General features: G+C 43.7%; 1 protein-coding gene across 1 annotated transcript; it reads left to right on the plus strand.

Moving 5' to 3' along the window:
* Window positions 1-4088: 4088 nt before the first annotated feature.
* On the plus strand, window positions 4089-16958 carry COPS8 (COP9 signalosome subunit 8). Its single transcript, XM_040231833.1, has 8 exons — window positions 4089-4415; window positions 5937-6007; window positions 7084-7132; window positions 8269-8401; window positions 11863-11970; window positions 14078-14140; window positions 15089-15136; window positions 15820-16958. The coding sequence occupies exons 1-8, from the start codon at window positions 4194-4196 to the stop codon at window positions 15897-15899; spliced, it is 774 nt and encodes a 257-aa protein (XP_040087767.1). The 5' UTR covers window positions 4089-4193; the 3' UTR covers window positions 15900-16958.
* The last annotated feature ends 6372 nt before the right edge of the window (window positions 16959-23330 follow it).

A 23330-nucleotide genomic window follows, 5' to 3' on the forward strand; every position in this document is an offset into this window, starting at 1 on the left:
TGAAGCTCCAATTCTTTGGCCACCTGATGTGAAGAACAGACTCATTGGAAAAGACCCTGATGCTGGGAAAGATTGGAGGCAGGAGGAGAAGTGGGTGACAGGATGAGATGGTTGGGTAGCAGCACCAAGTCAATGGACATGAATTTGAGCAAGCTCCAGGAGCTGGTGATGGACAGGGAAGCCTGATGTGCTGTGGTTCATGGAGTCACAAACAGCTGGATGCAGCTTAGGGACTGAACAACAACAATGTTCAGTAACAAACCATAATGGAAAAGAATATGGAAAAATGGAAAATGATAATGATGAAGAACACATAGACACATAGATACAACTGAATCACTTTGCTATACACCAGAAACTAACACAACATTGTAAATCAACTATACTTCAATAAACAATTAAGTAAAATACAGTTGGCTTCATATACTATAAAACTGAATGGTAAAATTCATTCTAATAATTTAAAATGTTACTTTTTCTTAGCAGGTTTTAAAATGCTCTGAAAATTTAAGACACGGTGAATAAGGCGAAAAGTTTTATAAAGATTCTATTGGTTTGAATGCTACTTTCCCCTGTTTCTGTGACAAGGGACCAGTGTTCTCAATTTGCTCTGGGACCACAAATAGTGTAGCCAACGCTGCAGCAAAGGACAAATGGAAGCCACTTCCCTGGTGGTTTAGCTGAGGGCAGCAAAACAGAGGTGTAACTGAATAAGGCGCAACGTAACTTCACAGCGATAAGTAGGGCTTCCTTGGCTCAGCGGTAAAGAATCCACCTGCCGATGCAGGAGATGCAAAAGACGTGGCTTCACTCCCTAGTCCAGGAAGATCCCCTGGAGAAGGAAATGGCAACCCACTCCAGTATTCTTGCCTGGAGAATCCCTTGGACGGTGGAGCCTGGTGGGCTGCAGTCCACGGGGTCGCACAGAGTCATACAGGCCTGAGCTTGCACAGCGATAAGTACTGTGCAGAAAACTAAGGAGGACAAGGATGGCCAAAGCAAGGCAGAAGGCATCCAGGAATCAGATTTTGAAACCCTGCCAGGTGAGAAATGGAGTACTTCCTTCCATAGCAGTCAACAAGGATGTCAGTCTTCAGGGATTCCAGCCCTCCAAAGGTGAATTTCTGAGCCCTGAGGGCACCCAGGAAGGAGAACAATGCCTGCCCATCCAGCAGCCATCAGATTGCTGCCACTCCTTGAGCACTGAGGAACTCAGAAGGTGAAACGCAGGAATATGGGCCCGGAGAGCTCAGGTGCATGTGAAGGAGTGACTTCAGCGAGCCCAGACTCTTGCATCTTCCTGTACACAGAACAGCACTAAGTTCCTTGACTCAAGACATCTGGCTCTCTTCAAACAATGAGAAGAAAGCCTTCCTCAGTGACCCATGCAAACAAATAGAGGAAAACAACAGAACGGAAAAGTCTAGAGATCTCATCAAGAAAATTAGAGACACCAAGGGAATATTTCATGCAAAGGCGGGCACAATAAAGGACAGAAATGGTATGGACCTAACAGAAGCAGAAGACGTTAAGAAGAGGTGGCAAGAATACACAGAACTGTACAAAAAAGATCTTCATGACCCAGATAACCACGAAGTTGTGATCACTCACTTAGTGTCAGACATCTTGGAATGTGAAGTCAAGTGGGCCTTAGAAAGCATCACTACAAACAAAGCTAGTGGAGGTGATGGATTTCCAGCTGAGCTATTTCGAGTCCTAAAAGATGATGCTGTGAAAGTGCTGCACTCAATAGGCCAGCAAATTTGGGAAACTCAGCAGTGGCCATAGGACTGGAAAAGGTCAGTTTTCATTCCAATCCCAAAGAAGGGCAATGCCAAAGAATGTTCAGACTAGTGCACAATTACACTTATCTCACACACCAACAAAGTAATGCTCAAAATTCTTCAAGTGAGGCTTCAACAGTACATGAACCATGAACTTCTAGATGTTCAAGTTGGATCTAGAAAAGGCAGAGGAACCAGAGATCAAATTGCCAACATCTGTTGGATCTTAGAAAAAAACAAGAGAACTCCAGAAAAACATCTACTTCTGCTTTATTGACTACACCAAAGTTTTTGACTGTGTGGATCACAACAAACTGTGGAAAATTCTTCAAGAGATGGGAATACCAGACCACCTTACCTGCCTCCTGGGAAATATGTATGAAGGTCAAGAATGAACATTTAGAACTGGATATGGAACAATGGATTGGTTCCAAATTGGGAAAGGAGTATGTCAAGGTTGTATATTGTCACCTTGCTTATTTAACTTACTTTCAGAGTACTTCATTCAAAATGCCAGGCTGGATGAAGCACAAGCTGGAATTGATTGCTGGGAGAAATATCAATAACCTCATATATGCAGATGATAGCACCCTTTTGGCAGAAAGCAAAGAGGAACTGAAGAGCCTCTTGATGAAAGTGAGAGAGGAGAGTGAAAAAGTTGGCTCAAGGTCAACATTCAGAAGACGAAGATCATGGCATCCGGTCCCATCACTTCATGGAAATAGATGGGGAAACATTGGAAATAGTGAGAGACTTTATTTCCTTGAGCTGCAAAATCACTGCAGGTGGTGATTGTAGCCATGAAATTAAAAGATGCTTGCTCCTTGGAAGAAAACCTATGACCAACCCAGACAGCATATTAAACAGCAGAGACGTTACTGACAAATGACCATCTAGCTAAAGCTATGGTTTTTCCAGTAGTCATGTATGGATATGAGACTTGGACCATAAAGAAAGCTGAGTGCCAAAGAATTGATACTTTTGTACTGTGGTGTTGGAGAAGACTCTTGAGAGTCCCTTGGACTGCAGGGAGACAAAACCAGTCAATCCTAAAGGAAATCAGTCCTGAATATTCATTGGAAGGACTGATGCTGAAACTGAAGCTCCAATACTTTGGCCACCTGATGTGAAGAACTGACTCATTTGAAAAGACCCTGATGCTGGGAAAGATCAAAGGCAGGAGGAGAAGGAGATGAGAGAGGATGCAATGGTTGGATGGCATCACTGACTCAATGGACATGAGTTTGAGCAGGCTCTAGGAGTTGACGATGGACAGGGAAGCCTGGCGTGCTGCAGTTCATGGGGTCGCAAAGAGTCGAACATGACTGAACTGAATTGAACTGAATCTTTCGATGTTCAGACCACCTACCCTTTGTTGTAAGACTTCTGTATAAAACACCTGAATCCTCCCTGCCCTGCTCTTTAGAGCAGTTCTCTTAGGGCTATTTGAAAACACAACTTTCAACTGTTTAAGTTGTGGCTATTTTTAAAGCCGACACAAGCAACGTCAAACACTGGAGTTTAGGGATTTGCTGTTATTTTTATCATTTTCAGAAGAATAACAAGATCTGATTGTGTTTCTGAAAATCTCATTTCGGCTGCAGTGGCCGTGTGGGCAGGGCAGCACGACTGGGAGTCTACAGAATATTGCACCTTAGTGTTCGAAGTTCCAAGCCAGAGAAGCTCCACCTGGAGGCAAAAACGTGGGGGCCTGCAGGAGGGGAGCCCTGCGGGGAGAACTACAGCGCCTTCACTGCTGTGGGAGGGCTGCTGAAGGAGCAGGTGTAGGCGGAACCAAAAGCTAGTTTTAAACCTTTAAATTTGCAAGGTCTCAAAGTAAAGACTTTAGAAAGTCTCAGTTCAGTTCAGCTCAGTCACGTCCGACTCTGCGACCCCATGGACTGCAGCATGCCAGGCTTCCCTGTCCATCACCAACTCCCGGAGTTTACTCAAACTCATGTCCATGGAGTCAGGGATGCCACCCAACCAACCAATCCTCTGTCGTCCCCTTCTCCTCCTGCCTTTGATCTTTCCCAGCACCAGAGGCTTTTCCAGTGACTCAGTTCGCATCAGATGGCCGAAGTACTGGAGTTTCAGCTTCAGCATCAGTCCTGCCAATGAATATTCAGAACTGATTTCCTTTTAGGACGGACTGAGTCTTCTCCAACACCACAGATGAAAAGCATCAGTCCTTCGGCGCTCAGCTTTCTTTACAGTTCAACTCTCACATCTATACACGACCACTGGAAAAACCATAGGAAAAGTCCTCAATTATGCACAGAGCTCCTCCGGTCCGAGCCTTTGCCACGTGCTGGGACAGAGGCTTCCCAGAAGCCGGGTCAGTCCTCCAGGGCACCGAGAGGGCCGGTCAGAGCGGCGACGATCCCGCCCCCGTCGCAGCGACGTCTGATGACGCAGCGGAACCAACGAGGCGCTTGCGCAGGGGCGCTCGGCGGCGCCCTCGGTTTTTACGTCATCGCAGGCGCGACGCCCCTAGGGACAGAGTGGGGCTCGGTTCTCCTGAGGAGGCGCGACGGGGAACCGACTGGGAAAATGCCAGTGGCGGTGATGGCGGAAAGTTCTTTTAGTTTCAAAAAGTTGCTGGATCAGTGCGAGAACCAGGAGCTCGAGGTAGCCGTCCGCCTGGCGGGGTCGCGAGGCCTCGCGACCTCGGTCTCCAGGGTAACGGGGCCTGGGGCCTGCGGGGCTCGGGGCCCGGGGCCGGCGCCGGGAGGGCGCAGGAGCTGGCGTGAGAATCTCGGGGGGCTGGGCTGAGCGCCCGGGCCTGGTCCCCCCAGATTCGCCGGGAGCCTTTCGCTGTGTGTGTTCAGCTAGTGAGCCCGGAACCACTGTGCGTCTTTGCCCCTCACACCCTCCATACGCTTCTGTGCTGGACTAAACGCCTTTCCTCTGCGCTGTGGGGAGAGGTACAGAAATGCGGGCTTATTAAGACTAGTGCAGGCACGGACACAGACGGAGGTGTGACCGCTGTAACCTTTGCTTGATTCAGAAAGCCCTTAGCCTCACGTTAGCACGGAAGCTTGCCGTCCAGTCGTGTCCGACTCTTTTGCGTGTGCGTGGTGTGTGTGTCTCAGTCGCGTCCGACTCGTGTGTGTGTGGGGTGTGTGTGTGTGTCGTTCAGTCGTGTCCGACTCGTGTGTGCGCGAATGTGTGTGGTATCTTTGTGTGTTGCTCAGTCGTGTCCGACGCGTGTGTGTGTGTCAGTCATATCCGAGCCTTTTGTGGTGTGTGTGTGTGGCTCAGTTGTGTCCTACTCTTTTTGCCTGTGTGTGTGCGTGTTGGTTAGTCATGTCCAACTCGTGTGTGTGTGTGGCTCAGTCGTGTCCAACTCTTTTGCGACCCCAGGAGTCCACAGGCTCCTCTGCCCATGGAATTCTCTGGGGAAGAATACTGGAGTGGGTTGTCATGCCCTCCTCTAGGGGATATTCCCCACCCAGGGATCAAACCCGGGTCGTTCTCCCCCATTGCAGGCCGATTCTGTACTAGCCTGAGCCACCAGGGAAGCCCCTTGTCTTTAGAACAGGTGACATTGTATCATGCAACTACTAAAGTAACAAGGTTTTTTTCGTAGAAAGGCACTTAATGGCATTTATAGTGTTGATATAAAAAGTTAATTAACCAAAGGAGACAGCTGCCAGAAGCAGCAGGTCTCCAGTAGACACTTTATAGATGTCTCCTGAATGAAATGAAATTGAGTGAGGAGAAGAATGTTTTTGTAACTGAGCTGTTTTGTAACTCAGCTGATGTTTGTCTCTTTATTATGTGTTTACTTAGATATTCAATGTATTTGGTATAGTGGGCAGAATTAATCATATTGCTTTAGGAATCTGTTGGAGACATTTCTTATAGTAGTACAACAAAGTAAGAATTTGAAAATTGGGAAGGGGATAGCGTTTAAATATTCTTGTGTGTATGAATACACAGAGGCCCAGACAGAGGAATTGCAGCTGATCAAAGAGCTAAATTTAACCCTCTGGGTTTTGGTGTATGATGCTTCCCTACATTCTTTCTCCATCCATAATAACAACTGCTATAAAATATGCTTACTCTTTAGGTGAGTTAAGAAAATACTTTTTAAAATATAAAAGAATAAATGAGGCTTATTTCTCTCTGGTTTTTCTGGCCTTATAGGCTCCAGGAGGAGTTGCTACACCCCCAGTATATGGTCAGCTTCTAGCTCTGTATCTACTCCATAATGACATGTAAGTACCTTCTACCTAAAGCTAAGAGAAGCGTCTTCCTCAGGAAACTATTCTTACATTGAAGTAGTATCACTGAAACATAGGTCCAAGGAGCTGTGCTGCTTATTTCATACATTGAATCATGACTTAAGAAATTATGATTAGGCTGAGTTGTTTTAAAATACACCTGTTTTATATATTCCTTCTAAGAAACATTCCAATTTATTATGAGAAACTGCAGTGTCAATAAATTCCTTTAAATCTATTGATCTTTTTTTTCCTCTGGTTATAAAACCTTCCCATGTAATCAGTAGCCTAAGAGAAACTAAAAGGGAAAGTTGAGAAAGCCAAAAGGAATTTGTTGTCAATGTATAACACTTCTTGAAAGGTTCTGTCTTCTAATTGTCCCTAATTCGTATCCATTGGAGGAAAGTGGGCGAGTGTAATTGTGCAAAAAGAGCCCCTTGCAGCGCTGCATCCCACTGATGGCCACTGTTAAATTTCGCTTTAAATTCTTCTAAACCTTTTCCTTTTGTACCTTTTAAACTAAACTGAGGTTTTCATTACTCATGTAGCATACAAATTATCTTTCCTGTTTTATAATGCTTTCGTCATATGCTTCTTGTCATTCAAGCTTCCAGACTCTTTAAAAAAAGAAAAAGCTGCCTTGAAGTTTTGGTGCCTGTACGCTCACTCGTAGGAGGAGGGGTCATGATAAGGAGAAAAGCGTTGTGTACTATGCGTATTGTTAGGGATGCTACGACTTTGAAAGTGTATGAATTTGTTTATTTTATATATGAATGGTTTAGACAGTTCTATATAAGTCTTTACATTGTTGCCTCAATTTAAGATCTGAATTATTAAAAAGTTTACTAAAAACGGCAGGATGTTAGTTTGATAAAAATATTTCATGTCTTATCTGGAAAACCACTCTTACTTTCCCTGGACAAATTCATGTAAAACTAAATTTCGTTTTGTATTATATAGAGAATTTTAAAGTATACTTCTGTGTGTTTGCAGTGGGATCTAAAATTTTAAATATTTACTGAGGTGATTTTTAAAAATTGCTTGTTCTTTCTTGGGGGGATGTAAATTAGGAACAATGCAAGATATCTTTGGAAAAGAATACCACCTGCCATAAAATCTGTAAGTACTCCTCAGAATACCTTATGCTTCACTATAGCGATGCCAGTCACTTAGAAAGTTTCTGGTTTCTTTCTCATGTGATTCACGAAAGTTATTAAACTGCCTTTAAATTTAAAGAATAGGTCTAGATTCCGCTAATCTTAATTTCCCTTGGATGGAGTAAAAATCTGTGCTCAACTCCTTCTGATCAGGTTTCCTAACATACTTTATAAGTGTCACTTTACCTGACAAATAACTGAGTTAGTTTAGATAGAAGTTTGGGTTTTGTTTTATTTCCTTTTTAACTGATTTGTGCAGTTTTCTAAATGTTATTTATTTTGCAAGTAATATTATTTACAAGAACACCCTAACAATAATAGTTATTCAGAGCATTAAGATTTTTTTTTGGTAACTAGGATTTTAGATTTCTTGTTTTTCATGAGAGAGTAGATGAACTCACTTAATAGTTTCTTCCAAGATGGAAAGAAGTAAATTTATGATTTCTGATGATCCACTGTGTCTCACATAAATGTGAAGTGAGTTTCTTGTACATTCACAAAACATTAACAAGAATTTACCTAAATCCCTTTATTCATTATTGATATTCAGCAGCAGACCAGATTAGTATTTATACTGTTTTTCCTCCACATTCTATTAAGTAAGTTTGGAATGTTCCTCCAGTGCCGTTGACTTAAAGATATAAATTATATGCATAGTTTCAGTGTTATTGGTGGAAATGCTATCCTTCTGCCACATTTTATGACATCTTAGAGTGAAAGTCTATATTATTAGCCATTTTGCTATTACTTTTGTCCTTAGGTATATGTATTTTATGTACATGTATATATAATGTTAGGTCTATATAGTATATATATGAACTATAAATAAAACATCTGTTAAAAAAAAGTTTCATATAACTAATTCCTAAATTATATGAAATATTTTTGGACTACTTTCTTGTGCCTTAATTTTTTAATAAAAATCCTTATAAAACATGCCAATAAACTCTATAGTAGCAATCACAGCATTTAAAAACCTTTTTGAAAGTGATTGGGCCAAAGCAATTACAGCTGTTAAATGCTGCATTCTGTTTTAAGCTTCAGTTGTTAGTATATGTGCAGAGTGAGTGTCCTCAAAGGCAGTAATCTTTCTTGCAGGCAAACTCTGAACTTGGGGGGATCTGGTCAGTTGGCCAGCGGATCTGGCAGAGGGACTTCCCCGGGATCTACAGCACCATCAACGCTCATCAGTGGTCTGAGGCTGTCCAGCCAATCATGGAGGCTCTCAGAGGTAGTGTCCTCTGTGGATAAGAAATTAGACTAGACCTTAAGTGTTGGAGTAACTCAGTGTGTTTGAAAAATAGATATTCTCTGCTCGGTGAATTGGGGAAGTTTTCAGAATTCTTTTTTAAATTTGCTAAAATCGGGCTTTGATTTCATGTCACTTGAGTTTGTATCAGCAGTTGAGGGCCTTGCTGCCTCTTAATTTAACTCTAGACTGAAGTTGCTTATCAGTAAGAGATGATTTTTGCTACTGAAATGAAATTTTGTAATATTCCAGTAAGTTCAAGGGAATAAGATTTAAACCCCACATATTTGAAAGTAGAGACTCCTATGGACTCTGTGAACCTCAGCCTTTCATGGACTTTCTTCCACTTCTGGATTTATAACTAATCAATTTAGGACATAGATAAACTTTTTTTTAACCACCCCCCTTTTTTTAAAATTACCAGTCTAATGCAGCATAGCATACCAGAACTCTCCCCTGCCTCTCTCTCTCCATTCTCCCACCCCCAGTGTCTGCTTCGGCTCTTTTATGTGTTGTTACACTGTTACTTCATGTTGTTGCCTTGTGTCTCTGGTTAATTCCTGCCTTCATTATCCGCTTTCCTGCTCTGGAGGGTCAGTGAGCAGGAATTCTTGAATACTGCTCATCACTCTGGCAAGGAATGTCAACTTTTCAGGGGAGCAGAAGGCAAAGATTGCCTCTGAAGTGTACCTCATTTTTGGCCTGGTAAAGCAGAACAGTGTGCGTGACAAATAGGAGAACAGGCTGCCCTGGCACAGTAGGGGTGACTTTGGATATTCGACAGATAACAACCTTGGTGTCATTGTGTACGCCCTGAGAAATTCAGATCCAGAGCAAGACAGGGAGGGGGTTGAGGAAGTACATTCCCTGCCCCGCGGGCCCACGTTCACCCAGTACGCGAGCCCAGATGCCAAGGCCTGGGTGTCCAGCCTCCATGGGGTTTAAGGGCAGAGGTGGGTTGCAAAGGGCAGCTGGCTCACCTTCCCCTTTCTCTAGCACTGGCATCGGCAGTTCCTGCTAGATCATAGGAACGTTGACTTATTCACTGAGCAACAGAATAAGCGATCTCTCACGGCCTCCCCGAGACTTTGTCCTGTGAAGAACTGCCAGTGACACTAGGTGCCAGCTCAACTCACCCACCTCCCGGCTAGTCATCCTGGTGCACGCCCTCCTGAGGCTGCACACCTCATTGCTGAGGTTTCCGGTGCCCGGTCAGGATGCAGGTGTCGGGTTCATTTGTGCTGAGGGCTTAGAAGCAGCCTGAGGGTCTCGGCCTCGGACTGATGCTATGGGTCGTGTGGCCTTTATGCCTGCTGCCTCGTCCTTCCGCTCTGCCTTCCCTGGGATGTTTCTCTTCTCTCCACTCTTTTCTCTTTCATTCACTCTCTTTTCTTGTTCTGGTCCCTTTTTCAACTCTGAAAATCTGACCAGAGTACTTGAACTTGAAAGTAAATGTTTGTAAAATATGGGAGGCTTATCAATTTTCCTTTTTCATTGTTGCTCTGGGTTCTTTTCCGTTGAATGTCTGTAGCTTTCAGTAGATAAAAGCTTCTTTATCTCAGCTGTGTTAGAAGTCTAGTTTAAGGTCATTTGCTGAAAGTGGGTAGGAATGAAGGAAGGAATTGGAAGAGAAGCAAATAATGGCTCTGTGAAAGCTGGGAGGCAGTTAGGCTCAGGGAGAAAGGAAGCAACAGGACTGACTCTCAGCGATGTCTGAGGAAGAGGAGAGCCCAAAGGCTGGGGTCGGGCCCACTTGGGTTCCCGTGAGGCCTTCCACAAGCCTGTGTGCAGCACACCCCTCCTTAGAGGTGCCGGGCCCCTTGGGGAATAAAAGGATGTGAAAGCCCTCCTGTGGAGAAGTCGGGATGATGGGGTGGGGAGGGGTGCAGTGCACACTGAGGGTTGTAAGAGATTGCCTGTTAAATAAGTAAGTGATGCTGTGAGGTCAGAGAAGGGCGCAGATGGCCCAGCGTGGAGGGTTTATAAATAGACCCAGGAAGAGAGGAGAGGAGGGTGGTTCAGACCACATAGAGATGGAAGCACAGCGCCTTATGTAGTACCTGAGAAGCACAACGGTGAGCGGTGCAAGCAGAACCAGCGGGCCGCTTTGAGGCAGAGGGTGTCTGCGGGGGTTGGTGTGGCTGTAACAGGGTCCCAGGAGTGGGGGCGGGTTTTCTTATATTCAGGGCTATCTTGTATGTGTACACTTGCCTATTAAATGTGGAAGGTAAACTCCATAATTCCTAAGCATGTCGAAGTCACGTGGAGGAGCTTTTGTGTCACTGAAGGATGGGCTGAAGACAGGCCAGCTGGGCTCTTTTTTCTGCCATTCCGTTATCGTCTCTGCTTCATTCCTGAATTACTTAATGTGGAAATGTAAGCCTGGGGCAGCCCATGTGTGGTCTCTAGGGAAGTTGTGTTGCTGGAGTTGTTTACAACCCCTTCCTGTGGGGCTCAGGGCTCCACTTTGGGATTTGCACTTGAATGGTGTCAAGTCAAGAGTTCAGAGCAGACTTGAAAGTTAGGAAGGGGGCTCTGGTTATCAGGTTTGTTTGGCAGCTCCCAGGTGTGGTCCTGTGTCAGAAACCCTGCTGAGAAAGGACCACTGATCATGGGAGAAGGTAATTTCTGCTCCAGTCAGTCCAGTGTTTGTAAGTGGGATAAAGAGAAATTTTGAAATATACATCCCAAATACAAATGAAGTTTTCTTAGAGTTGGAGTCCTATCTGTAGTAACTTTTTTCCATCTTTGTAATTTTTATTGTCACCTGAGTTTCTTTTTTAACCTGAGATGTTTTTCATTCAGAGGAAGTGTAAGAAATGCATGTTCCCTGGTGGTTCAGCTTCCCTTATGGCTCAGCTAGTAAAGAATCCACCTGCAGTGTGGGAGACCTGGATTCGATCTCTGGGTTGGAAAGATCCCCTGGAGAAGGGAAAGGCCACACTCTCCAGTATTCTGGCCTGGAGAATTCCGTGGACTGTAGAGTCCGTGGGGTCGCCAAGAGTCGGACACGATTGGGCGGCTCCCACTTTCACGTTCTTTCTTTGGTGGTTCAGTGGTGAAGAACCCGCCTGGCAGTGCAGGAGCTGCAGGGGACCCCGGCTCCATCCCCGGGTCGGGAAGCTCCCCTGGAGGAGGGCCTGGCAGCCTGCTCCTGCGTTCTTGCCTGGAGAACCCCATGCACAGAGGAGCCTGGGGGGCTGCAGTCCGTGGGGTCGAACAGAGTTGGACACAACTGAACAATTAGTGTGTTGACTGAGCAATATCTGAGCTCTTCTTCCATCTTAGGTACCTACAGCTGTACCTGTAAACGCAGAAATCTTTAGGTTGATCTAGTTTTTCTTACCAAATTTGGAGAAGGGCTGTGATGTAGTTGAATTGTGTGTTTCAAAACTGGCAGCTCTTTTGGTTCACTGTCTGCCAAACCTTCACTCCCACAACAGATGCAACCCGGAGACGAGCCTTCGCCCTGGTCTCCCAAGCCTATACCTCCATCGTCGCCGACGATTTCGCAGCCTTTGTTGGACTTCCTGTGGAGGAGGCTGTGAAAGGTATTTAAGGCCTACTTTCTGCTTTCAAAGAAAATGGAATGTAAGTCATAGGTCCACAAGCCCTTATCTGAAGCCACTGGGACAGGACACGTTTTGGAATTTAGGTCGTGTGAGTTCTTTAGAAAGGTGATAGGAGACGTACACCACACAGCCCCAGGCAGCCAGCACCTGGTGGCCAAGCCCACCTGTGGCTCCCGCAGAGCACATGTGTCCCTGCAGTCGGCATGGGAGGAGGCTGTGCATAGACTCTGGGGTCTGCATCAGGTTTGCCACCACATGAGTTAAAGAAAATGTTTTGATTCATAGAATTTTTTGGACTTCTGAGTGTGAATAAGAAATATTGGGTTTGTGTTTACCTGTAAAGTGCTTTTTACCAAAGATAGGCACCAATAAAGATGTCTTAAAACAGGAGCTTTGTGAAGGAATGCATTGCCATTTCTATGAGATTAAAATTTGACTTTATCTTTGAGATAAACCCTTGTTACATGTGTTAGTATTAATAACTCTTTCCTTACTGAACCTCCTCACTGTTTGTGTAGTTACTTCTTATCACGGCACCTGGGGTCTGACCTCTGAATATTTTCTACTTTTATCTCTAATACCTTTGATCAACTTCTACTCTCTACTAAACAGTGCTGAGCCCTCCAAGTTGATGTTCAGGAAGGAAAAATTAGAGCTGCTGTTGACCAATGGAGGGAGGGGAAAGGAAGGTGGTGGAACAGTAGGTCATTGGAGGAAAGAGGCAGCAGATGGAGGTATAGACTCAAGTGTTTGGTGACATTCCCACCTCTGAGTCCCCGGTTACATCGTAGCTTTTACAGGTGGTAGAGAATGTGTGTGACATGGAGGAAAATTCAGGGTGTGCACGTCATATGCTCTTAAATACGCTGGGTGGGTGACATTATATTCATAATTCTAAGCTTAAACTCCATTAACGTCTTTATATATTTTCCTTTGAAAATCAACATGGAGGTGGGGTTTGTTTGTTATTTTAAGAAAGTAAGTTTTAATGGATCTGGACCTGTAGAAACCCTTGTTTCACCCTTCCTTGATGAAGGCAGTCTCCTCCTCGTATGCCTTTCAGCCCAGTTTTTCTTCACCGTTTCATACCAGTAACCTAGAGGTGTCTGCACCCCACTCTCACTGACTGGTTTCCAGATGTACTTCTGCATTTTCATTTCTCAGGTCCTGACCAGTCTACCCTCCCCTGGCCAGGTTGCTCTGGAATAGTAATACTGCAGGTATCTTGCGGCACTGTTTTATGGTGTTGGACATTTTGGATTCTCCAGTCAAAACGTCTCCATTAAGCACCACATATCATGAATTTCTGAGGCCTACCACAGTTATAGATGCATAAATGGCTGGTTAATGAATGTCCGCGGAGTAAATCATACTGTTACTTACGCATACAGACATGTATTTTAACTCTTCTTTTGAAAGTAATCCATAATTTATTAATTATAAATTAAAATATATTAAAATTAATCCATAATAATATATCCCAAAGTCCATACTTAACAACTGTCTGCCTGTGATCCTGGTCCACTTCTCCATGCTAGCTGTGCAACCTAAGACACGTTCCTGGGATTCTCTGAGCTTCATTTTCCGCATCTGTGCAGTTACGATGAGCTTTACAGAGCTATTGGGTGGTTGCATAACGTGACCCCTGTAGGAGCACCCAGCGCAGTACCTGATGACTGGCCTCCGTGTGGTGTCTCTATGCTGTTTTTATCCTCACCGTCATCTTTGTTACTGCTGATATCAGGATTAGAAAGAGTACTGTAGACGTCTTCCTTATGTCTCTTTTTAATAGTTCGATCTGGTTAATACCATAATACATATATTATAGAAAACTGATCACTTTTTAGTGATTATGTCAGCCTGATAGAATAAAATGAGGCTTTCATGGATGTTTCAGAAAGGTATTTCCCAAATAAGTTCCCATGAGAATGCTGTCTCTAGGGTACCTCTGTAGTGAAAATACACATTACAGTTTCATCTACCCATGTTGGACCTCCCATACAGGTAACATCATTGATATATTGTGGATCTTGTAAGTAGAGTTTCTGTTTTTAAAATACATTTCTGTGTTAAATACACGATTTAGGTATCCTTGAACAAGGCTGGCAAGCCGACTCCACCACAAGGATGGTCATGCCCAAGAAGCCAGGTAGGTGGAGCTGCTCGTCCACTGTACAGCCTGAACTCTGGAACCACTGCAGGTTTTCAGGTGTTGCCTATGAATAATTTGATATAAAATTCTGCCATGCCAACAGCATGAAAGTAACTCATGTTTAATACAGATAGAGGGTGAGGGACCCTTATGGTAGAAAGGATCTTAAAGATTATCTGGTTTTACTTTAATTTTTTAAAATGTATTTTGTTCATTAAAAACCCGTATGTATATGTTTCCATAATCCTTATTACAACTTAATTTTTACTAAGCATTAATAATCTCTCATCCTTTTATTTATCGGGCCATTTCTCACTGCTTATTTCTAATACCTAAACTGCTGCTTTTTAAAATGATACTTAAAATACTCAGAAATTCCCCTTTTCTCTTCATGCTGTAAACATGTAGATTCTTCTCCTAAACAAGACTTTGAGTGGCTTTAACTTTCACAAAACTAAGTTATCTGGCCTGTTCAGGCCTTAAGAATTTGGCCTGTCCTCATTGTCTCCATCTGAATTCCTGGTCCCTGAGCCTTCCTCTCTGAAATGAGCCACTTTCCTTGCTGCTTACCAGGAATGTCATTTTCTGCTGTGGCTTTATAGAGCTGGGCTCCATGCCCATCTCCATAAACGCTCAGATCGGCTCCCTCCCAGAGTTCCACCTGCTCTGAATTCCTATTGTTCAGATGTTGTTGACCCCACGGTAAGGAAGTACACAAACTGCCGTGTGCTCGGCCCTTTGAGGGTGCAGAAGAGGGCTCAGACGAGGGTCCAGCCGATCTAGGTGGTGCGAGAATGCTGCTGGAGTAAAAAGACCGGTGTGATCAGGTAGAGCGTGATTGCTGTTTCTCTACGTGAATAACGGGTGCCACTGCATTAGAAATGCCCTGTTCCGTGTGAAGGCTTTGGACAAGGCTTCTGTAACCGGGCTGTGTGTTTTGTTCAGTTGCAGGGGCCCTGGATGTTTCCTTTAACAGGTTTATTCCCTTATCAGGTATGTATGTTCATATGTCCATTTAAAAAGTATTTACTTACTTTTCTCTTTTGTTTTTGTATTATTTCTTTTTGTTAGCTCTCATCTTGTAGACAAAGAGGTTAAATCCTAACATGGTATTTATAGTACTCCATCTAGTCACAAGGGTGCACGGTGGGGGGTCCCCTCTATAGCTTCCCTTGAGGCAGTGGGCCCCTCCCTGGCATCATGTCAGCCAGGCCTGATGGAGCCCCTTGCCAGCCCTGACTCAGACTTGGCCCCAGGCCGACGTGTGAGAACTAAGCTTTTTGAAAAGGGATCCTCTGTGGGTTTTCTGTTCACTGACAATTTAATATTCTGTGTGGTAAGCACTGGGTGATTATTATATTAATGTCATATGGGGAGGGGTCTTTCTAAGAAGAGCTGTGTTCTCTTGGGAGAGGTGTTGCCTGTTAAAAGTGTTTCTAACCTTCACATGGAAACTTCAGTAACAACAGAACCAAACATGCCTTTATTCCCAGTTTGGGTAAACTGCTCATAGAAGTTGAGGCTGCTTGGCTTTGTTTTTTTAAAATGTCCAAGATCAAAGTAAATCTAAGAAAGTTTCCTTCTTGATAAGTAAAAGGCATTGGAGGGTGTCAGTGGCAGGACCACGGCTTTGTGACCCTGGTGTCTGACTGAGTGTCTTTCTCTCTAACGTGCAGAGCCCGCCCCTGTTCCACCCATCCCCAACGAGCAGCAGTTAGCCAGACTCACCGATTATGTGGCTTTCCTCGAAAACTGACCATTCTGAGTTCAAGATCCACCTTCAGAAGCCTGAATACTGACAAGTAGAGAAATGTAAAATTTTTATTTTCAATTTTCTTGGATGGATGAATCACCTCGGCATACTTTACTGAGTATGTGATAAAATACATATATAATATCAAGTATATTATATATATTTTGTCCTTAAAACATGCTGAATGGTTGTTGAAACATTTCTCATTTTGTAATGTTTGACAGTTTGGAGTCCATCAGTATTAGGCAGTTTATATTTCCTAGTGGCTCGTAAAATACAGCCCTCCTGCTTCTTGTAGAACAGTGGTTGTCAAGTGTTTTTTCTGCCGCAGTGCACAGTGTGTTCCCTGCCACCTGCACCATAGGTCGGTAGTTGCCATGGTGCCTTGGGGTGTGAGGAGGACACCCCAGAGGCAGTGTCTGCATTGCTGGGGATAGTAATTCACACCCTCTTTGGAGACCATGCTCTTTTCCTCTGCCCACCTGAGAATCACAAATACAAAATGCTGAGACCGAGCTGAGGAACAAGACCATTTCCCTGGTAAATCAGTTTGCTTTAGATTTTTTTCTGAGAGCGTGAGTACATCCATTGCTGGCAGTGGAGGGCTTGCCACAAAAGTGAGACTTATTTAAGACATTTGTGAGAAGTATGAAGTTGTAATATTTGCTTTCAGAAGAAGGGTGACGTCAGTGTGGAATGCATTGTTGGGGAAAGAAACTATTACGTGATACACTTTGTACAACTGGTCTGCAGCCTATCGGTTGCTTATGTTTATCCCTTGGGTCAAGTTCTGCCCATGGGAGAAATACTGAACAAGCCTTTGATTTTTTTGTGTGACAGCCCTCTGAACATTTGAAGTTGTGTATTGTATCTTCAGGTTAAATTCACCCCCTAGTTCATTTACTCTGCATTTGTTCAATAAATATGTAATTGAAGTCTTCAGCTGTTTTACTGGAGGTAGTTTCTAGAGGTTTCACTCTCCTGTCTTCCTGCGGATGCGTTCTAGTTTGTCATTGTCTCTATTAAAGTACAAATTTCTTAATTAAATAGAAATGACCTATATAGTGGTAGTGACATGACTCATGTTTTCACTCATTTAAACTATACTTTACTGGCTATTTCAGCTACTGTTAACATTTAAATGTTAATGTTAAATGTTAATGGTTACTTTAAATACCTTTTAAATTAAGGTTTTGCTGTTCTGAGCTTCAGTGATCATGAAAGACTAGGAGTGGCGAGGTGCCTTTAGTATAAACTAGAGTAAACTGTTGGTAAAACTGCAGCTGGAGGGTAACAGAAACCATTCAGATTGAGGCACTTAAAGAAAAGGTAGCCTACCAGAAAGAGTGCTCGGTACATGGCTGCAGAGCAGAGAGAGAGACCAGGCAGTGACTGGATGCCAAAGACGAGAGAGGATTAGAAGGAAGGTAATACCTGAAGCACTGGCCAGGAATTTTCCAAAACTGATGAAAGAAATCAAGCCACAGATTCAGGAAGCTCAGAAAACCCCACACAGGATAAATAAAAAAAAAATCACACCCGGAGACATCGTAGTAAAACTGCTGAAAACTTGAGAACAAAATATTAAAAGCACGAGGGGAGGCGGGGGAGGGCTTTCTCATCCAAGAAGCAACAGTAGAGCCAGGGGACGATGAAATGGCATTTTCTAAGTGTCAAATCGCAACTGCTATTAAAAGAGACACTTTTAAAACTTTCACTCTTCTGTGTTGTTAAATTTTAAAAGGGGAAAGGTACACCGATGAAATACTGAGAAGCCTGGTACAGCTTCAGTAGTATTGAAAAGAGGAGACTGAAGCCCAGAAGCTTTATTAGACATAGAGGTGGATTTTTTTGTGGAAAAGGTCGCATCGGTTTCCTATTGCTGTGGTAGCAAATGACCATACCCTTGATGGCTTAACACCACAGGGTTCATCCTCTTACAGTTCCACAGCTCAGAAACTGGAGCCGGTCTCCTGGGCTACTTGCTGTCAGCTGGGCGACATTCCTCAGAGGCCATCGGGAACTCTTGGCCCGTGGCAGCTCCCAGAGGCCGCCTGCCTCCCCCGGCTCATGGCCCTCTTCCTATGTCTTCATGGCCAGCAGTGTTGGGCTGAGTCCTTCACACTGCCCCCTCAGGTCCTCTTTCCTGCCACCTCTTCCATTTTGAAGGGTCCCCGTGGTTACATTGGTCCCACCTGGAAATCCAGGATAATCTAGTTTTAAATAGGATGATTCAGTTAAGTTCAGTCACTCAGTTGTGTCCAACCCTTTGCAACCCCATGGACCGCAGCACACCAGGCCTCCTGTCCATCACCAACTTCTGGAGCTTGCTCAAACTCATGTCACCTTCATTTTATCTGCTATCTTAATTTCTCTTCCCCACAGTCCCAGAAGTTAGGGTATGACATCTTTAGGAGACCATTTTCCTACTACAGCTGTTAAGTCCAACGGGCAATGGGAATATGTAATTATAAATGTATAAGTAACTCCAATCAAGCAAAATGGACAACTGAGAGTCCTCTGCAGTCATGGTGTGGGGAGCACTGTGCTATCAGATATCTAAACAGTGCATAGCCTCTCTCATCAACACAGCAAGGCACTGGAGCACGAGTGGCAGACAGCCTAGTAGAACCGAACAGAGAGATGAGAAATAGACCCAAATGAATACCGGATAAAGGTGGCATCTCAGATCACGGGGGTAAAAGATGGCTAAACACTGCAGATCCTCTCCCATCAACACAGCAAGGCACTGGAGCGCAAGTGGCAGACAGCCCAGTGGAACTGAACAGAGAGATGAGAAACAGACCCAAATGAATAACAGATAAAGGTGGCATCTCAGATCACGGGGGTAAAAGCAGAATTTGTACTGAGTGGTTCTGGGAAGATTGGTTAGCCACTGGAAAAGTCAAAAGTCCATTAGAATAAAGTTGGAATAGATCAAGGATCTTGATGTCAAACAATGAAAGTGCACCAGTCCTAGAAGAAAAAGTGGATGAATTCCTCTTTCACCTGGGCAAAGGAAAGACTCCTCTGGCTCAGAATTCTGATTAAAGAAAAGAACAATCAGTTTGACTAAACATAAAACATTTGCATGGCCAAAATAAACCCAATGTCTGACAACTGAGAAAAAATATTTACAACATAAAGAGCTTAATAGTATTCTTAATAGAAAAATCGAGGGAATTTAAAGAAAAAAAAATGACAGAAGATATGAACACAACTCACAAAAAAATTACAAAAGTGGCTCTTAAACATGGATAGATGTTCTACTTTATAATAAGAGAGATGCAAATTAGAACACTGCACTTAACTCATCCAGCTGGCAAAAACTAAGTACAGCATTGCATTCTGGTGCAAAACTGGGAAAATTGGTTCTCATGCTTTGCTGGTGGGAATTCATGTTGGAAGTTTTTACAGAGGGGGATTTGGCAATAGCTAAGGATTGCATATGCATTGATGAGCTTTTTATTCCTGCAACTAATTCTCAGGAATTCACCCTGAAGATTCAACTCCCACAATATAAACACACACTCACACCCTGGGTTATTTATTGCAACACTGTTTCTGATTATAAAGTGTTTGGAAACACCCTGATTGCATACAGGTGCATAGATGATGGCATTTCCGTGTGAAGGAGTACTACCTATCTCTAATAAAGGATAATCACAGTCACTGAGGTGAAGTGATTTTCAGGATATGTCAGAGAAGCAAAGTGCATTAAAATGTCCAGAGTCTGCAATATTTTGTGTAAGAGACCAGGAAATAAAATACACATACATTTGCTCATCAGTGGGAAATACCCAGAAAGGAAAAAAGGAAAATAATGGAATTGTTTGCTTTCAGGGTATGGGAAGGACTGAGGTGGAGAGGACTGAAAAAATTGGGAAATTAGGGTCAGTTCTCTATTATACAATTCTCACTTCTGGAATTATTTTAACATTTCACACATTCAAAGAAGAAATAAATGATGATGGAGGGGTGGGCCATGTAGAGGAGGAGTGACCCACTCTTGTATTTCAAATAACTTCCCTGAAGGTACGGGATATAATGCAAATAAATTTTGATCATACTATTTAGATGATAGGTCCAGAGGTTAAAGACAAAAAGAACTTGAAACATACGTTGAACTCCAGTTAGTCATTTTCTTGGTTGCAAAAGTAAAGTCTAATCGTTCTAAAACTACTTTCTGTGTATTCTAGGAATGAACAAATAAATGTAGATAATGGGATCCAGGTTTTCCATTGTTAGAGGAGTTACAGTTCTAGAAAAGAGAAAGCATTATTAGAGTTCTGAGGTGCTGGACTGAATTAGAGATACTGCATACTAAGCTCCTGGCTTTTAAGATGGTTGGACGGGTAGATGGGTGGATGGATGGTAGATGGTTGGGTGGATGAGTGCATGGTAGATGGCGGGTGTATGCATGGATAGACAGGGACATAAGTATATCTCCCAGGCCCATCCACTGAGAGACACTCAGCTCTGTCCACGGCAGAGCAGTGACACCCATCCTCAGGTCATTGCCTCCTGAGCCACCTCCACTAAAGGGAACTGGGGACTTCCACTTTCACGTGTCTTTCTGACACAAAACCAAGAACATTTGAAAACCTGTTGGACAAAAACGGCACAGCAACTAGATGCAGCACTGTGATAAATAAGTCTGTCACAACGCAGATTACTGGGAAGTTGGTGGGGTCTGAGTAGGCTACAGATTACATCAGCAGTTGGCAGACTACAGCCTGCAGCCAAGACCAGGCTGCTGACCGCTGTTGTAAGCAAAGCTGTATGGGCACACACACACGCCCACTCGTGTGTACAGCCTGTGACTGCTTTCACACAACAGCAAAATGAGTAGTTGTGACAGACAACTTGTGTCCTGGGAAGGCTAAAATATATATTGTCTGGCCCTTTATATTAAAGTCCCAAATCTCAGATAATTTTGTTTCAACATTAGTTTTCCTCATTTTGTTGATCCTACTGTAGTTACAGAAGAGAACATCCATGTTTTCAAAAAAATAAACCAAGAAAATGAAATAATTATAAACATGGTGTATATACACATATATATATATGTACGTGGTGGACGGTGACTGCAGACGTGAAATTAAAAGATGTTTGCTCCTTGGATGAAAAGCTATGACAACCCTAGGCAGCATATTAAAAAGCAGAGACCACTTTAACCAACAAAGTTCCGTATAGTCAAACTGTGGATTTTCCAGTAGTCATGTACAGATGTGAAAGCTGGACCATAGAGAAGGCTGAGCTCTAAAGAATTGATGCTTTTGAATTATGGTGCTAGAGAAGACTCTTGAGAGTCCCTTGGACTGCAAGGAGATCAAACCAGTCAATCTTAAAGGAAATCACCCTGAATACTCATCAGAAGGACTGATGATGAAGCTGAAACTCCAATACTTCGGCCACTTGATGCAAAGAGCCAGCTCACCTGAAAAGACCCTGATGCTGGGAAAGATTGAGAGCGGGAGAAGGAGGCCTCAGAGGATGAGATGACTAGATAGCATCACCGAACCAATGGACCTAAATTTGAGCAAAATCTGGGAGATAGTGGAAGACAGAGGACCCTGGCGTGCTGCAGTCCATGGGATCGTAAAGAGTCGGACACAACTTAGCAACTGAACAACCACAAAACATAGTTTACATATATATGTACTTGTCAATAATAAATATTAGAGCTACTTTCGTAGTGAACATTGAATTCTCAGAAGTTCTCTGTCACCAAGGCTGACCGAGTATCAGTAGAAAGTGATGTTGAGCCCTCCACAGAGCACCATTCCTGAGAGAAAGCAAGTAGCCCATTGGTGGCAAGTTGATTATCTTGGCCCTTTCCACCCTGTGTCGTCCTTATTGGAAGTGGCATCTAGTCCAGGTGTGGTTTGCCTTCCACACTGACTGCATCATCTTCTTCATCACCTCCCAAGAACATCTAAACAGCATTCCACGTGATCCATTGATTTTAAGCTGTTCCATTGATCCTAAATCCTTGCCTAAAAGCACCCAGCCTAACAGAATGATGACGTCCCGTTCAAGGTTCAGCAGATCCCAGCTTCAGGACAGCTTCCCTCCAAAATGTGGAGCATTTGCTGAGCCAAACCATAACCATCGGGAAGCTGTGTCCTCAACAGCAAGAAGACGGGCATGAGAACAGAGGATCATTGGATCATTAGATACCCTCCCCATAATGCCAAGAGATCTATTTACAGAGTTTATGCTTTTCACCTAAGGTTGTAAGAACATCCTTCATTCTCTGGTTTCTACAGATTAAGCTCTGAATAACAAGCCACTAACAACCCCTTCAAATAGGAAAAGGAGTACGTCAAGGCTGTATATTGTCACCCTGCTTATTTAACTTCTATGCAGAGTACATCATGAGAAACGCTGGACTGGAAGAAACACAAGCTGGAATCAAGATTGACGGGAGAAATATCAATAACCTCAGATATGCAGGTGGCACCACCCTTATGGCAGAAAGTGAAGAGGAGCTAAAAAACCTCTTGATGAAAGTGAAAGAGGAGAGTGAAAAAGTTGGCTTAAAGCTCAACATTCAGAAAACGAAGATCATGGCATCCGGTCCCATCACTTCATGGGAAATAGATGGGGAAACAGTGGAAACAGTGTCAGACTTTATTTTTTTGGGCTCCAAAATCACTGCAGATGGTGACTACAACCATGAAATTAAAAGATGCTTACTCCTTGGAAGAAAAGTTATGACCAACCTAGATAGTATATTCAAAAGCAGAGACATTACTTTGCTCACTAAGGTCTGTCTAGTCAAGGCTATGGTTTTTCCAGTGGTCATGTATGGATGTGAGAGTTGGACTGTGAAGAAGGCTGAGCGCCGAAGAATTGCTGCTTTTGAACTGTGGTGTTGGAGAAGACTCTTGAGAGTCCTTGGACTGCAAGGAGATCCAATCAGTCCATTCTGAAGGAGATCAACCCTGGGATTTCTTTGGAAAGAATGATGCTAAAGCTGAAGCTCCAGTACTTTGGCCACCTCATGCAAAGAGTTGACTCATTGGAAAAGACTCTGATGCTGGGAGGGATTGGGGGCAGGAGGAGAAGGGGACGACCAAGGATGAGATGGCTGGATGGCATCACGGACTCAATGGAGGTGAGTCTGAGTGAACTCCTGGAGTTGGTGATGGACAGGGAGGCCTGGCGTGCTGCGATTCATGGGGTCGCAGAGTCGGACACTACTGAGTAACTGAACTGAACTGAACAACCCCTTCTTGGCTTTTTGGCTAAAATCAGGTGTAGTATTGGGGCTTCACAGATGGCACAGTGGTGAAGAATCTGCCTGCCAATGCAGGAGATAGGAGAGAAGCAGGTTCTAATCCCTGGATCAGGAATATCCCCTGGAGTACGAAATGGCAACCCACTCTAGTATTGATGCTTTTGAACTGTGGTGTTGGAGAAGACTCT

This window comes from Oryx dammah, unplaced genomic scaffold (genome assembly GCF_014754425.2).
Source record: "Oryx dammah isolate SB20612 unplaced genomic scaffold, SCBI_Odam_1.1 HiC_scaffold_28, whole genome shotgun sequence".
Classification (NCBI taxonomy): Eukaryota; Metazoa; Chordata; class Mammalia; order Artiodactyla; family Bovidae; genus Oryx; species Oryx dammah.

What these genes read in the sequence shown, in the direction of transcription:
- COPS8 (XM_040231833.1), top strand. Translation starts at nt 4,194, where the DNA reads ATGACGCAGCGGAACCAACGAGGCGCTTGCGCAGGGGCGCTCGGCGGC. An exon ending in TATCTACTCCATAATGACAT is followed by an intron (nt 6,008 to 7,083) that starts GTAAGTACCTTC and finishes GATGTAAATTAG; the next exon opens with GAACAATGCAAGATATCTTT. An exon ending in GGTCATGCCCAAGAAGCCAG is followed by an intron (nt 14,141 to 15,088) that starts GTAGGTGGAGCT and finishes TGTTTTGTTCAG; the next exon opens with TTGCAGGGGCCCTGGATGTT.